This window comes from Phascolarctos cinereus, unplaced genomic scaffold (assembly GCF_003287225.1).
Source record: "Phascolarctos cinereus isolate Bilbo 61053 unplaced genomic scaffold, phaCin_HiC Scaffold_726;HRSCAF=1367, whole genome shotgun sequence".
NCBI classification, from domain to species: domain Eukaryota; kingdom Metazoa; phylum Chordata; class Mammalia; order Diprotodontia; family Phascolarctidae; genus Phascolarctos; species Phascolarctos cinereus.
In genome coordinates, this window is record NW_027556098.1 from 411,540,149 (window position 1) to 411,556,760 (window position 16,612).

At 53.1% G+C, this 16,612-nt stretch overlaps 1 protein-coding gene across 1 annotated transcript; it reads left to right on the forward strand.

The window, feature by feature from the left end:
- The first annotated feature begins 988 nt into the window (after positions 1–988).
- NOVA2 (NOVA alternative splicing regulator 2) lies at positions 989–15,428 on the forward strand. Its single transcript, XM_020979810.2, has 4 exons — positions 989–2,027; positions 6,478–6,621; positions 12,395–12,561; positions 14,044–15,428. The coding sequence occupies exons 1-4, from the start codon at positions 1,829–1,831 to the stop codon at positions 15,103–15,105; spliced, it is 1,572 nt and encodes a 523-aa protein (XP_020835469.1). The 5' UTR covers positions 989–1,828; the 3' UTR covers positions 15,106–15,428.
- Positions 15,429–16,612: the final 1,184 nt, after the last annotated feature.

Below are 16,612 nucleotides of genomic sequence, written 5' to 3' on the forward strand. Positions count from 1 at the left end.
TATTGTTGTCACTAATGAGGCTGAAGTTATAATAATAATAATGATGATAAAGATAGGAACAACTAACTGACATAAAGCCTTAAAGTTCACAAAGCACTTTTCTATCTCATTTGACTCTCGTTTGAGGCAGAGGGTGACTTGACTAGAGTCACACAATTAGTGTCTGAGACTGAATTTGAATTTAGGTCTTCCTAGTTCACATTTACTAAGGGCTTTAACACTCTCGAAACATTTTACATTCAGCGTCTCATGATCACAAGAATCCTGTGAAGTAAGTGTTATGATTATCCCCATTTTACAAGTGAGGAAATTGAGGCTTAAACAGGTTAAGGTGACTTGCTCGGGGTGGCCTGGCTAACAAATATCTGGGATGGGACTGCATCCCAGGCTTGCTGACTCTACTAAGGTTAGATGTGATGCAGAACTTTCCGGGGTGTGGGCCTTGGGAGATTCGTCTAAGGAGAGGTCCGCTAGTGCCACGATCCGATGCCTGTTGTGGGGTGTGCGGGAGAAGTAAAAGTGCTAGGGGCTTCAGAGCCGGTGATTGTCGGGGGTCGGAGGGGACAAGCTGAACCTGGAGCTGGAAGAGCCTGAGGTCACACTGAAGAACTTCCGACCCACTGAGGTGTGAGAGACCGACAGGGCAAAGAAGGTTCCTGGGAGATCAGAAGGGGACAAGGTCTCTGGCATTTGGGTCAAGGAGGTTGGGTGGAGTGCCCAGGGCAGAAGCTGGGAGAAGGATGCGTCGCCTTCCCTGGTCGGAGTAGGAGGGAGATGCTGCCAGGGTACAGCTGAGCCAGCTGCGGAGCCCCCCCTCTTCCCTGCAGGGGCGGGGCCATGGGGAAGGGCGGGCCCCCCGGAGGCAGCTGAGCCAATGGGAGCGCGTGAGGCGTGGCTTTGGGTGCTGGGCCGGGGAGAGGGGAGGGAGGGGGGAAACGAAAAGGATGCTCTGCCCGGGAGGAGCCGCTGCTGCTGCTGCCGCCGCCGCCGCCGCCGCTGCCGCCGCCCGTGCCCACCGCCCCCGGGGCCCCCGCTAGCGGCCCGGCCACCCTCCCACCCCGGCCAAAGGTCCCCCCAGCTCTCCGGCGCCCCTCGAGGAGGGGGCGGGGGCTCGGCCTCCTCCCGGAGCTGCCCTTGGGGGCCGGGGGCCCGGCCCCCCCCCGCCCCAGAGCTCCTTTCCCCGCCCGGCTTGGCTCCGAGACAGCTCCGACAGCCCCTTCTCCCTGCCTCCCGCCCGGCCCTGCCGGGTCCTCTGCAGGCTCCCTCTCCGGCCGACCCTTCGGACCGTCCCCTCTGGTGTCCGGATTCCCCCCGGCCTCCAGCCTGCCCTCGTATCTCTAGGGTCCTCTGCCTCCTCTGTTCCTCTCCTGTTATCCCCTTCTCATTTCCCCTCCTCTGACCTCCCTCTCCATCCCCCTCTGACCTACCCTTCCATCACCCTCTCACCTTCTCCGTTATCCCTTCATTTCCCACTGCAGCCCCCCTCTCAGCTTCGCTTCTAGTCACTACTCCGGCCTGCCGGCTTTAGACTTACCTTCCCCATCCCTCTTTCTGTCTCCCTCAAGTCTCCCGTCCCAGCCTTCCTTCTACCCTTTCTCCGCCCTCTGCTCCTAAAGGGTCCTCCACTGTCTTCTCTTTCCATCTCCCTTGGCGTCCCCTCCAACCTTCCCCTCCTGGTCTCCTAGCTCCCCGAACCCTATCCATCCTCAGCTCTCTTCCCTTCATCACCCCTCTTCTCTCTGGTCTCCCGTCTCCCTCCTCCCTCCCCCTCCCCTGTCTCTCCCCCTCCCCCCAATCCCCCTCCCATCCCTTCCCCCCTCCCCCCACCATGAAGATGATGGCCGCCGGCGCGGCGGCGCACGGCCTGTTCTCTGCTCCGGCCCCACAGCAGCAGCCGCCACCGCCACCGCAGCAGCCACCGCCCGCATCTCACGGCACCTCCATGGAGTCCGAGGCCCCGGACTCCCGCAAGAGGCCCCTGGAGACGCCCCCCGAGGTCGTCAGCACCAAACGCAGCAACACGGGAGGTGAGAAGTGGTGCAGCTCCCCCCCCCCAGCATCCCCTTCAGCATTCCCCCAATTCTCTAGATCCTCTGACCCTGGAGCCTTTCCTGCAGGTGCCCGGGCCCCCCCCCCGGACCCCCCCTCCAGTATGGCCCCAATAATGGGGTCTCCCCTCCCCCCTCCCGGCACAAAGGGGGAGCGGTGGGGGCGGGGGAAAAGAGAGAATTCCACAATCGCGGGAGGGGGGGAGTGTTCCCCACCTCCCGGATGCTTTGTCTGAGGGTTGATGTAGGAGAATGAGAAGGGGTGGTGGTGGAAATGGACCCGGTGTGAGGGGGAGGGGGCATCTGTGTGAAGCTGTGATTGTGTGTGTGTGATTGTGTGCTCCGCTCGCTTTCCCGAGCCATCCATTTAGTGTGTCTTGGGTGTGTGTATGTGTGTGCGTGTGTCCTTGGTAGGGTGGGTGGGTGGGTGTGATTGTGTGTCCTTGATGGGGGGGAGGGTGTTTGACTGCCCTTGGATGGGTGTGCTCAGGTCTCTACCACCAGCACCCCTCCCACCCCAGGGCCGCATTTGTGGGTATGTCTTTCCGGCCCTTGGTTCCATATTCTATCCTAATCTGTAGAAGCTATTCATAGAAGGATCTGTCCGTGGTGTCTGGGCCTGTGTGTGCATGTGCGGGAAGAGGAGGGGGTGCATCTTGAATAGGGAGGGTCTCCCAGTGGGGTTCTCTGTGGCTAGCAAGGGAAGGGGGGGAGAAATGAGCAAAGGCAATTGGGTCTCTGCCCCGGGAGAGTGCAACTCCCAGACTGAGGGGACTGAGCAATTGTGAATATGTGTGATATGGGAGCTAGTGACTGGGTGATGGGGGTGTGGTTGTGTGTGTGTGACATGAGAGTCAGTGTGACTGTGCTGAGTGTGACTGACAGGTGTGTATATCTGTGCGACACTAGAGGGTGTTCACTGATGGGGGAGGGAAAATTGTGTGTGGCAGGGGAAGTGGGTGACCTGAGAGAGGGTATGCAGGTGATTGGGCAATGGGGGGTGTGGTTTTGTGTGTGTGTGTGTGTATGTGTGTGAGAGAGAGAGAGAGATAAAGAGGAGTGTGACTGATGAGAGAGAGAGAGAGGAGTGTGACTGATGAGAGAGACTGACAGGTGTGTGGGGGCTTGTATGTGACACAGGAGGCTGTGTAGGTGTGACCGGAGCTGTATGTGTGACTATGATGGAGGAGAATTATTGTCCCCCATTGGGAAAGGGCAGGGAGATTCAGTGCCACCTGCAGAAGCTATTGTGTCCAGGGGACCCCACCAAGTTCAGCTTCTAATCCTCAGCCTTAGGAGAGTGAGGAGACCCCTGGGCTCATCCTCTGGGTCACCTTGACCAAGAACTCACCTTGTTCTGAATTGGGGTTCCTCAGCCCCCAGGTCAGTTCTGGATCCTGGGGCCAGAGTGGTGGAGAGGGAGAAGAACTTTCACTTCATCTCATCCTATGCCCACAACCTTCTCAGGGAGGGCTCCAATCCCCTTGCCAGCTACATGAGACTTTACAATAAATACAGTCCAGATATATTCTCTTTTCCCAGCTGCAAATCATTCCGTCACAGAATGTCAGAGGTGTTAGAATATGTCGGAGCCAAAAGACACCTTAGAGACCATCCAGCCCTGCCCCTTCATTTTACAGATGAGGAAAGTGAGACCCAGAAAGGGGAAAGGGCTTGTTCAAGGTGATGGTGAATCTCAAAATAGGCAAAGCCTTCCAGTTTAGGAATGAGGGATAGAACAAGCCTGAGAATCTAGGGAGCCCTACACCACACACCCCTTTCCCTAGTCTCCCTCTCCTTCCAGTTTCTACAACAGAAGATGAGAGGAAAGGGAAGTTTGGGGGAGGGGGAGGGGATTTCCTGTGGTTCTTCCTGCTCCCAGCCTGGCTCAGGGCTGTTCAGGATAACTCTCCCTCCCTTCTTCCTTCTGCCCAATTCATTCTCTGCTCCTTGCCTGGGACCCAGGAGAAGTGGGAATGGGAACTGGGACCCAGCTGATCAGTCTCCCAGCTCTGAGAAGGGACCCCCTGGGAAGTGTGTGAGGTAGCTCTCTTTCCCTGCCCCCTCATCCCCATTCCCTTTCTTTTTCTTCAGAAAGGGGGAAAAAAAACCTAGCCTGGAAATTGGGAAATGTGGCTTCTAGCCCTGATCCACACACTCTGTGACCTTGGGTAAGTCCCTTCCCCCCTAGACCTCAGTTTCACTATTTGTAAACTGAGGGGTTGGAAGGGACATCCCAACTTTAGAGTGCTAAGATTCCAAGATTTTAAAATTCTGATTCTATGACTCTAAGAAGCCATGGTTTCATGATTTGGTAATAACACTACCCCCCCTTCTCAACCCCACTGGACTGGACAAATGTGCCACTATATATATATATATATATATCTCCTAAGGATTCAGTCACCTTTTCCAGGGGGGAGGTGAGTTGTTGCCCCAGAGCTTTCTTAGAACCCCCTCACTCTTGGGGACTGTTCTTCCCCAGGTGGGAGCAAGGACATGGAACCCAGTGCCTGACCCACAGGAAAAAACAAAACACTCACTGCATGGAAGGGATGCAGGATTTAGGAAGAAACAGAACCTGGGTGGGTCTAGACACTAGGCCTTGGCACTGTGGAAGGGGAAGAATCTTGGAGAAGGGATTCCATCTGGCACAGAGGCTGAGGTGGGGAGGAGGGGGGGAAATGTTGGTGGCCCTTTGAACAATCTCTGAGGGTGGGGTCAGACTTCTCAAATCCCAAAGGAAGAGGCAGATTCACCTGGGCTTTTATCTCAGGCATACTGTGTTCCATGAAGTTCTTTTCCTTCCCTCTCTGGGCCCTTTAGGCAGACATCTGTGGAATTAGGCAGCAGGAATTAAGTGGAGTAGAGCTAGCAACCATGGGGGTAGCACTGGTTAAGGGAGTCATGGAACCCCAGGATGTCCGAGTCGAAATGGATGTTAGAGACTAGCCCCCACATTAATCAGAGAAATCAAACTGAAGCATTTGATCAAGGTCCTACAGAGAGAAAGTAACCAATCCAGAGGGTCTTTTCATATCCTTGAGCTTCCTCAAGGGCTATGGGGAAAGAAAAAAGGTAGGAAATGGAGCCTTTGGGGGAACTAAGGAGACCCACCTAGAGAAAGAGGGAGCCCCTCTAGATGGGAGAAGAAAGATGGTGATGTAAATAGACAGTTCCCTATTAGGAAGTTGTAACGGAAGCAAAGGAAGGTAGACTACAAGGAGAGCTTCCTAATAGATGGGAAACAAAAAAAAAACACAGTCCCCAACACTTCCCCATCTACTGAGGGGGCCCCAATAGCCTCTCTCCCCTCCCCCAGCCTTCAGCTGGTCAAGTTTGCAATAAGAGGGGTTGATGATCTCAAGGATCTGCCATTGTGGGAGAGAAGAGGTGATAATAGGTTTGCAGGGGACTCCCCAGGCACAGTCAGCCTGGGGAGAAAATAGAATTTTCTAAGTCAAGTGTCATGGAATCTTAAGGCTCTAGACAATCTTGGACAGAGTCTTAGGACCTCAGAGGAGTGGAGAGAGGAGGAGGGGCCCCAGGGGCTAATTGTTTAATTGGTTTAATTGACTCAGGGTGGTGAGTTTAAGAGGCTTGGCTGGAGCCTTCCTGGGGCAAGCCCTCAGCCTGGCACCTCACTCGCCCCAGGCTCGGGGAAGCTCCCGGTAGAACCCTACCCCTTCCAAGACGCAAGCCCTTCTGTATTCCCCAAATTTGCTTCCTCCAGGTCCCAAGTTGGGATTCGGAGGTTTGAGTTTGCGGAGTGGGCAGCCACTGGGGGCAATCAATCACTCAACGAGTATTCAAGAACTAAAGCTCTGCCATGTGCCAGGCACTAGGAATACAGATACGAAAGAGGAAAAGTGCTTGCCTTCAAGGAGGCGATGTTCTATGCGGAGTGGGAGAAACTACTTGCTCTCAGATATTAGGTTCAAGATATGTACGATATTAATATACCCATATTTCGGACACTAGAAGAAGTGGTGGTCTATGGGGCTTTGTGGGGGGTGGGAAACAGGTTTCATAGAGTTGGAAGGAGGAAGCTGTCATAGAGAGGCTGGATCCTGGGGTGGAGGTGGGGCCTAGACCCTTGGGGGAATGGGGGGTCATATATCCCATGGAGCTGTGGGGGGTTAGGTCATGAAGAGAGGGGAAAGAGGTGGGATCTTAGAGGACTGGGTCCTGGGGGCTGTGTGTTAGGACTGGAGGAGGGGGCCACATCCTGGGGGTCTTTGTGGGGACCTATGGGAAGCCTGTTCCTTAGGGTGAAGGAGGGGGTTCATTTCCCATTGGGATGAGGTTGGGATGGGGAACTTGAGGGAGGCAGGCCCTTAGGGAGCCAAGTCCTGTAGGGATGGGGAATCAGAACTTCAGAAGACCCATGACTGAGCCCCATCTCCCCACTCCCACCCACCTTCTCCAGAGGAGGGTGAATATTTCCTAAAGGTGCTCATCCCCAGCTATGCTGCGGGCTCCATCATTGGCAAGGGCGGCCAAACCATCGTGCAGCTGCAGAAGGAGACGGGGGCCACCATCAAGCTCTCGAAATCCAAGGACTTCTACCCTGGTGAGAACCCCACCCCCACTCCTGTGGCCCAGTGGGCTATCCCTTAAAGGGACAGGTGCTCCTGCCCCACCCCCCCACCCCCACCCCACCCCGGGGAGAAAGGGAAGCAGATGGGGCCAGAGGACCCCTCCCCCCTCCTCCCAGGACAATGGAGATGCTGCATATTCATGAGTTCATTTGCATGGGGGCAGCAGCTGGGTCAGGCCCTGACCCTGCACCTGCCCCCCTGGGGGAGCCCAGAAGTAAGGAGGGGGAACCAGGCTGTTTCCCCAGTCATGCTGAAAGGTCTTCCATCCCAGGGGATCCCTTCTTATCTCTCTCCACATTTTTCTCACTTTATTTCTTTTTCTCTCTTATCTGCCTCTCACTCATCCCAGGGTATTGCTCCCCTATCTCTGTCTCCCTATCCTCCCTCATCTCTTGCTCTTGCTCCCTCCCACCGATACTCACTCTCCCTCCATTCTGCCTCTGTTGTTACTGTTTGACCTTGGGTAAGTCAACAAACCTCCTGGGCCCCATTTTCCTCATCTCTAAAGTCAAGTATTTAGACCATACAGCCTTTGGGGTCCTTTCCAGCTCAAGATCTATTTCTCTGCCATGGACCCCTTGGGCAGTCTGGTAAAGCCTGTGGAAACTTTTTCAGAATGTTCTTAAATGCATAAAAAAAATACATAGATTACAAAGATAAACCAATTATATTGAAATAGTTACAAAGATATTTTGAAAACAAATTCATGGACCACTCTGCAATCTATCCAAAGAGTCTGTAGACCCCAGATTAAGCACCCCTGTTATGCTCCATCTTGTCCTCCCTTCTCTCAACCCCTCCAAATTTTTTCCTATCTCCCCCCGCTGGAATCTCTCCTTCTCCTCCTGTATATAACTCACTCACTTAATCTCTTCTTCCTTTTATCTTTCTCTTGTGCTCTTTCAAATACTCCCACTTTCATCACATTCTGGAAGTCAGATTCTTTGCCCACCTTTGCCCTCCCTCTCCTTCAACCCCTCTTTTCTCTCTTCTTCTCATCTCTCCCCCTATCTTTTCTGCCACTCCACCATCTCTCTGAATGGATCTGTCCCCTAACATATGCTATGACTCAAGCTGGCTCTGTCCACACTCTCCCATCATCACTGTTACCTCCCCTTCATTGTGGCCACCTCTGTAATGTGAATATCTTGCTACCTTTTGAATCTTCCAGTCCCATAGCTCTGGGTCCCAGAAGAAGACACCACCTCAGACTTCCTTGGCTTATTTCATCCCCTCCCAGAAGCTTTCATTCCTAAGATATCATTTTGTGTATGTGTGTCAAACAAAAGAAGGGGGAACTCAAGGTAGGAAGTGAGAATGTAGCCACTCTCATATTCCCAGACCCTGTCCCACCTATCTAAATGATTTAGCCAGAGTCAGAGGCAGGAATGATTTGGGTTAAACAGGATCAGGGCTATCTCCTTTCCACTTCACTGGATCCCTGACCACCCATATTCCTAGGGAGAAGTCAGAGCACCGGCCCCACAAACACCTTGGAGGTTTTGGAATCATCAGGCGATTAACTGGGATGGCCTCCTGCCTCCACAATCAGTTCTGTAAGGGACATGAGACCCCACCTCCCACCCTAGGTCAGCAAAGTATACTGGAAAGATCACTGGATTTGGAGTCAGAAGACCTGGGTTTGAATCCTACCTTAGCCACTAGCTACCCATATAACTTTCATTTCACTTGGCTAAGCCTTGGTTACCTCATCTGAGAGGCAGCTAGGTGGCAAAGTACAGAGAGTACTAGATTTGGACTCAGGAAGATCTGAGTTCAAAACCTGCCTCAGACGCTTACTATCTGAGAGACCCTGGGCAATTGTCTTTCGTCATTAGTAAAATGAGGATAATAATAGAACCTACCTCACAGGGTTGTTGTGAGGTTTCGTGTACATGTAATTACATACACATATATTAAATATATATGCAGAGTATATATATTATGCTGTGTCACATATACTACATTATAATACAGAGCATATTATATATGTGTGTATATGTATGTGTGTATGTGAATGTAACATGCTTTGCAAACCTTATGATGCTGTTACAAACATTTGCTGTTATCTGTTAAAGAACAGGAATGTGCTGGTCACATCAGTTTTAATTGTCAAGGCTGCTCCAAAATGAGTTGATAAGGGGTAGCTAGGTGGCACAGTGGATAGAGCACCTGCACTGGAGTCAGGAGGACCTGAGTTCAAATCCGGCCTCAGACACTCATTAGCCGTGTGACCCTGGACAAGTCACTTAACCATGATTGCCACAAACAAGCAAAACCAAAATGAGTTAGTATTTTCTTACTCCTTTATGGTCAGGTGAGGAGGTTGGACGAGAATAGCTCTGAGGGCTCTTTCAGCTGCAAATCTATGACCCCTAGAGATGAGTCAGGAATCTTAGCTCTTGACACTGACCAGCTGTTCAACTGGGGCAAGGTCCTTCTCTCTTCGAGCCTCAGTTCCCTTGTTTCTGAACTGGAGATAATGGTATTTACATCTGGTAAGGGAACATGTCACAGCAGACAGAGAACCAGGCTTGGATCCAGGAAGACCTGGCTTCTGACACCTACATCCTGGCTCTGGGATCCTGGGCAAATCACTCAACCTGCCAGTTCTTAAGGTAAAGCTCGAAGTCTATATAAACTGCACAGGAGGCACCATCCTCAATGGGGAGAGGGAGCTTCCTCACCTCACAGTTCCCTATATGGATGAAACCCTAGGCCAAGTCCTTATCCCACAATATGAGAGAGATAAGGCGGGGGGGGAGGGACAGGGACAGGGAGAGAGAGAGAGAGAGAGAGAGAGAGGGAGGGAGAGGGACAGGGAGAGAGAGAGAGAGAGAGAGACAAGGAGGGAAAGAGAGAGAGAAGGAAGGAGAGGGACAGGGAGAGAGAGAGAGGGAGTGAAAGAGAGAGAGAGAAGGAAGGAAGGAGAGGGACAGGGAGAGAGAAAGAGAGAGGGAGGGAGGGAGAGAGACAGGGAGAGGGAGAGAGGGAAGGAGAGAGAGATAAGAGAGGGAGAGAGGGAGAGGGAGGGAGAGAGGGGGAGAGGGAGGGAAAGAGAGAGAGAGAAGGAAGGAGAGAGACAGGAGAAGAAAAAGAGAGAGATAAGGAGAGGGAGAGAGAGAGATAAGGAGAGGGAGAGGAGAGGAGAGAGGAGAGAGAGAGAGAGAGAGAGAGAGAGAGAGAGAGAGAGAGAGAGAGAAGGAAGGAGAGGGACAGGGAGAGAGAAAGAGAGAGGGAGGGAGGAGAGAGACAGGGAGAGGGAGAGAGAGAGAGGGGAGAGGGAGGGAGAGGGAGAGGAGAGGGGGAGGGAGAGAGACAGGGAGGGGGAAGAGAGAGAGAGAGAGAGAGAGAGGACAGGGACAGGGAGAGAGAGAGAGAGAGGATAGATAGGATAGAGATAGATATAAATCTATTGATATATACACATTAGTACTATTACATGTATGTATACATATAATATGGTGAGTATATATTTACATATACATGCATACACACATTTATGTTATACACACAAACACATATATAACATATATAAGATATGTGTATGTGCATATATGTATGTGTGTATATATATATATATATATATATATATATATATATATATATATATATAATATATACACATTTATATATACATATACATATACCCTGTATATTTTGTACCATAGTACTATTAGGAAGAAAGTACTTACTGTGAGCCTAATGGGAGCACATAAATGTGAGTAACAGTGGTTATCATTTTTATTATCACCATTATTAATGCAAGTGAAACACAGAATTCTCTGAACCCACATACCTCATGGAGTTCCTTACATCATGACACACAGCACTCAGAGCTCCCTAGCGTGTGTAACCTTCCCATCCTCTATCCCCTCCTCTACCCCACAGCCTTCTCCCCACTTGGACTCACAACAAAGAGCTAACCTCCCTCTCCCCTTCCTACCCTCCCCCACCAGAACATGGAATCTGTCTTTTCAATGTCCCCATTCCCACCTCATGAGCCACATAAGCCACACAATCACATGCATCCAAAGGTATTGGTAAATAAAATTAATAAAACCCCAAGCTAAAAAGGACCACAGCCCATCTGGCTGAACTACCTCATTTGATGGAGGAGGAAACTGAGACTCAGAGAGGGGAAGGGTCTTGGCTGAGGTTACACTGATAGTGGCCAGCAGAGCTAGGGTCTGACTTCTGGGCCTCTGACTTGGGAGCCACTGCTCTTTTAACTCTGGGGAAAACCAAAGCCAAGAAAAGGGAAAGACTTTCCCAAGATCACAAGGAGCTAGGATCAGAGCTGAGACCAGACGAGATGTGGCCTTCAACCCTGGACATTTTCAAACACACCAGCTATTTTTCTCTAGTCTCCTCTGTCTCTGTCTGTCTCTCTTTCATGGTTTCCTTCCGTGTGTGTGTGTGTGTGTGTGTGTGTGTGTGTTGTGTGTGTGTGTGTGTGTGTATGTGGGGGGGGGGGGTTTGTCTATATGCCTCTAGGTCTTCCTGACTTTGAACCCAGGGCTAGTAAGAGTGTAGGAGCTGGAAAGGACTTCAGGGGTCACCCAGATGAGCCACTATACCCCTCCACACCCCTCCCAAGCTTCCCTGGTTCCCACAGGGCCTGAGGCCCGCCCCACACCCTTTCCTATTTACGCCCTTTGCAACCCGCCAGGCCTGGGGCAGGCAGGCTCAGCCCTGACTCACGCTTGGCTCAGACCCTGCTATTGTTCTGGGGGAGGGACACAGGCCCCAGCACTGGAGGGGTTGGGGGAGAAACACATCCAGGAACACCCTGACCAGGACACCTAGACACCAAGTGGCATGATACACAGAACCAGCACTACCCCTTTTCCCCAGAAACAGCCTCCCCAAGACAGGCCGGTGACAGGGTCTGGCCCTGCCTTGTCCCCAGGACACAGACAGCCAGTGACTGTGCTGCCCAGACAGGCAAGGAATCTGTACCTGTTGCTTTTGCTCCATCCCAGTGCCTTTGCCTCTTTCTGTCTCTACCTTAGTCTCTGTCAGAGACACTGTCTCCCTCTAGGTTTTATATGTGTATCTTTGTCTAGGTCCCACCCAAAAGCAGAACTCAGGAACTGTTCTTACTTGGAGGAATCCTACCCCATGCTCTGTCCCTAACTCATCTTCTCTGTTTCCCTTGTTTCTCGTTTCAATCTTGTGCTCTGGGGCCAAATCCCCCTCTACTCAACTCACCATCTACCCCCCCTCCCCAACAAAGCCTAGCCTTTCCCCACTCAATCCAAAGCTTCTCAGGCTGCTGGTACGCTGCTGCTTTAAGGCGTTGCCACAGCAACGGCCCTCCTTCCCCTTCCTCAGTCCAGCTCTGGCGATAAGGGGCTTCCAGTTGCTCGGGCAACCAGCCTCAGCCACCAGGAGGGAAGGAGGGGGCAGTGTTACCGAGGCAACCAGGGGAGCCGGGAATCATCGAAGGAGCTAGCCATAGAGGCCCCCTCCTCCCATGATCGCCAAACATTTAGACCTTTCATTGTCCCCTTCCCCCCATTCATTGGTGCAGGGTGAGGGAGACTCCAAAAAGAAATTAAAAACATTGGTGAATTGGGGGGGGCAGTGATAGAGAACCAGGTATCTCCCCTTCATTGCAGTTCTAGCTCAAGATCTCAAAGCACCCGAGATGTCTCAGGATTGCCAGGAGGTAGGAGGAAAAGGTGTTGATACATTTATCTCTCTACTCCTCCTCCTTCCCTAACCCTTGCTGGGCTTCAGGGACCACAGAGAGGGTGTGCCTGGTGCAGGGGACTGCAGAGGCCCTGAATGCTGTCCACAGCTTCATCGCAGAGAAGGTTCGAGAAATCCCACAGGCAATGGCCAAGCCTGAGGTGGCCAGCATCCTGCAGCCACAGACCACTATGAACCCTGACAGGGCCAAGCAGGTAAAAATTGGACCTCGCAAACTGATTCCTCTGGGGATGGAAGGGAAGACATGGCCCTGCCCTCATGAAATTCTGGGTCTGAAGAGGAGGAGACAGGTCAGGCTCCCTCTCCTGAAGGGTTGGGGGTGGGGCTGGGTGGTCAGTCCGGGAAGGCATCCAGGAGAAGACCAGCCTGGCATAATGCCACTGAGGGACCACAGAGAAGGGATTTGTTCAGGTCCCTGTAGGCTCTGGGCCCCTTTGCCTTTAACTCCTCCCCCCCCCAATCTCCCTTCCTTTTCCCTCCACCTCATCCCATTGTCCCCTTGGACCACCTGCCTCCCACTTCCTCTGCACATAGGAAGCGGGGCCCCAAGGCACCTCCCCTTCACCTCCTCCCCACTATCACCCCGCCCCTTCTTCCCCTTTACAATTCTACCCTTTTCCACTCTTTCCATGGAAGGGAGGAGGGGAGAGAATGTCAGCCATCTTGAAGTAGGAAGGATTATATTGGAGGAGGAAAAGGAAGGAGGGAGGGATGGGGGGCCAATGAGATGCCCTGCCCATCACCATGGCAACAAGGGAAGCTGTTGGGAGGGGCAGAGCATCCTTCTTCTTCACTCTTTCCTTATGGCCCCACCTCTTCGGGAGCCCAGCTGGTTGCCACAACAACTGTCAACTAGCTCTGGCGGCAGGGAGGCGGGGCAGGGGAGAGGGGAGGAGGGACGGGAGGAGGAGGGAAGGGATGTTGGCTGCCTACCCAGGGCTAGCAGGAGAGGCAAAAGAGGCACCCACAGTCACCCCTCCACACACTGACCTCTCCCCAGCCCCCGAGGGCTTGTGGTGTCTACGGACAGTCACCGAGGCTCAGTTTAATTGTGTTTAAACGCTCACGTCCTAGAGCTAAATTGGTCACCCCCTTCCACAGAATGAGAATACAGACACAGACTGAGGAGCAGAAAGTGAGAGAGGTAGCGCGGGACTGGTGGGCTCTGTCCCTGGTGCTGAACCCTCCTTCCTATCCGATTAGTCAGGACCCGGGAGGCAGCCTCAGGAGAGGCGGGATTTATCCTTCTTCATCACTTCCCCACTTCCTTTTCCTCCTCCAGAAGAAATGATTTCTAGGAGCTTTGAGATCATTCTTAGAGCGAAAGGGTCAGCTGGCGGAACCTGGTGTTTGTTTAGCCTTCCTAGTGTGAAAAGCCCTGGGCTAGGAGTCAGGAGAACTATATCCTGGGCTTGGTTCTGCCCTTACCTTTCCAGGTGACCTTGGGCAAGTCCTTTCTCCATCTAAGCATCAGTTTCCCCAGCTGTAAAACTGGTGGAGGGGAAAGACTAGATGGTCTTTAAGGCTCCTCTACCTATGTTCTCAGAGGCCTTGCAGCTCCAACATTCTCTTCCACAGTTTTAAAGTCCTTTGGGGTTTTTTGAGTCTAAGAGGTATGGCTTCATGGTCCCACTGATTCCTTAACCCCTGGTCTACTCCTCTTCCCCCACCCCCAGGCTAAGCTGATAGTCCCCAACAGCACAGCCGGCCTGATCATTGGCAAAGGGGGTGCAACGGTGAAGGCAGTCATGGAGCAGTCAGGCGCTTGGGTCCAGCTGTCCCAGAAGCCAGAGGGCATCAACCTTCAGGAGCGTGTGGTGACGGTGAGCGGGGAGCCCGAGCAGGTGCACAAGGCTGTGGCCGCCATCGTCCAGAAGGTGCAGGAGGACCCGCAGAGCAGCAGCTGCCTAAACATCAGCTATGCCAATGTGGCAGGGCCTGTGGCCAACTCCAACCCCACGGGCTCCCCCTATGCCAGCCCGGCTGATGTCCTCCCAGCAGCCGCTGCTGCAGCCTCTGCCGCCGCCGCTGCCTCTGGCCTCCTTGGCCCAGCAGGCCTGGCAGGTGTGGGTGCCTTTCCTGCTGCCCTGCCAGCCTTTTCAGGGACTGACCTGCTGGCCATCAGTACGGCCCTCAACACACTGGCCAGCTATGGCTACAGTGCCAACTCACTGGGCCTGGGCCTTGGCTCAGCCGCGGCCTCAGGGGTCCTTGCGGCTGTGGCAGCTGGGGCAAACCCAGCTGCTGCTGCTGCCGCCAACCTACTAGCCTCCTATGCGGGTGAGGCTGCCGCTGGGCCAGCTGCTGGTGCGGCCCCACCCCCACCCCCACCACCTCCTGGGGCACTGGGCTCCTTTGCCTTGGCAGCAGCTGCCAATGGCTACCTGGGAGCAGCAGGGGGTGGGGGTGGTGGGGGCGGCGGGGCAGGAGCCGGGGGGTTCCTGGCAGCCGAGAAGCTGGCGGCAGAGAGCGCCAAGGAGCTGGTGGAAATTGCGGTGCCAGAGAACCTCGTGGGTGCCATCCTGGGCAAGGGGGGGAAGACGCTGGTAGAGTACCAGGAGTTGACAGGTGCCCGCATTCAGATCTCTAAGAAGGGGGAGTTTCTGCCTGGCACACGGAACCGGCGGGTGACCATTACAGGCAGTCCTGCAGCCACGCAGGCCGCACAGTATCTCATAAGCCAGAGGGTCACCTATGAGCAGGGGGTCCGTGCCACGAACCCCCAAAAAGTGGGATAAAAGGGGGCGGGGAGCAATGGCTCCCAGCCCTCCCCACCCATCTCCTCCCTACCCCCTGACGCCGTCCCTCTTTCCCCATCCTGGTTTGGTTCGGGTGTCGGGCAAGGGGCTCACTTAAATCCATCCCACCTTTGAGTGGTTGGATTGGAGTTGGGGATAGGAGGTGCTCCCCATGCTCCTCCCCCCCAGTTTGACACACCTCCCTGTGCTTAGCTGGACCCCCAACTCCTCCAGGGCAGCTGGGAGACTGGGGGCCCCAGTCTGTGTGATATCTGTATATATTTTGTTGATTTTAATAGAAAACACGGCATTATTTTTCTCTTTCTTTCCCTCCTTTTATTTTTCTTATTTTTTTTTTAAATAAGGGATTTTTTTTTTGGTTGGTTGGTCAGTTTTTGTTTTCAGAGGTAAAATGGGAGGGGAGATGTTGCACCTTCTTACTTCAACCCACTCAACCCCAGCCCAGCTGCATCTCCAATCAGGAGTGAGGAAGCTTTGAGGGGATGGGGATAGGATCCTGGTTAGCATGGCATGACCTGGGTTGCAGTGCAGGTTGAGGTTCCTGTCCACCCCCTATTCCTAGGTGTTCCCTGACCCTCACACTGCCCTACTCAACTGGGGTCACTGGGGGTTCATTTTGTAACATGGCCAAGTTGGCTTAATGGGGAAGTAGGGAAGGGATTGTGGCATCGGGGAAGCTTCAAGTCCAATATGTCAAGGTGAACTACCTAGTTTTGAGGAAAGAATACTGGATTTGAAGTCAGAGGACCTGCCACTTGCTAGCTGTGTGACCTTGGGAAGGTCAGTTAACCTTTTTGAGCCTCAGTTTCCTCACCTGTAAAATGAGAGGTTTGGCCCAGATGAATCTCTAAGGTCATTCCTGGCTTTAAATCCTATGATCCTAAGCTCTGGAACACAGAACCCTAAAAAGGAGGCAGGGGGCAACTTCCTGAGGGCCACCCAGGACTTTTTGTCCTCCCTGAAGTCTGTCTCCTTGGACTTCTTGTGTTCTTATGGGGAGGTGTTTTCCTCAAGGCCCAGTGGGCTCCTATCTATAACAACATGCATGGGTGAAGAGTCTTCCCTGAACTGTTAGGATGGTGGGATGGGGAGTCCTTGTATTGTTTCAGGCCCACTTCCTCGGAAGTACCTGAATGGGATGGACTCCCTAACACAAATCCTGACTTTACACTCCTTTTTTGCAGGGGCCCAAGAGACCCCATGAGACCCTGAGGAGGACAGGGCCACCTCCCCTGATAAGCAGTTATTGAGTATTGGGTATGGAGGATGAGGGAAAAGACGGGACGGACTTGGCTCTGTCGTGGGGGGTGCAGGGACGGGGTGGAGAGGAGCAGCTATGTCTGAAAAAGGATTGTCTCCATTCAGATTCCAAAGTCTGCTCATCTCAGAGAAAGAAAAAAAACACTTTTGTTCGGTGCCAGGGGGGTGGGTGGGGGGAGGTTGCAGGAAATTCAGCAGATTCCGTCTCCTTTCCCACCCCAAGCCC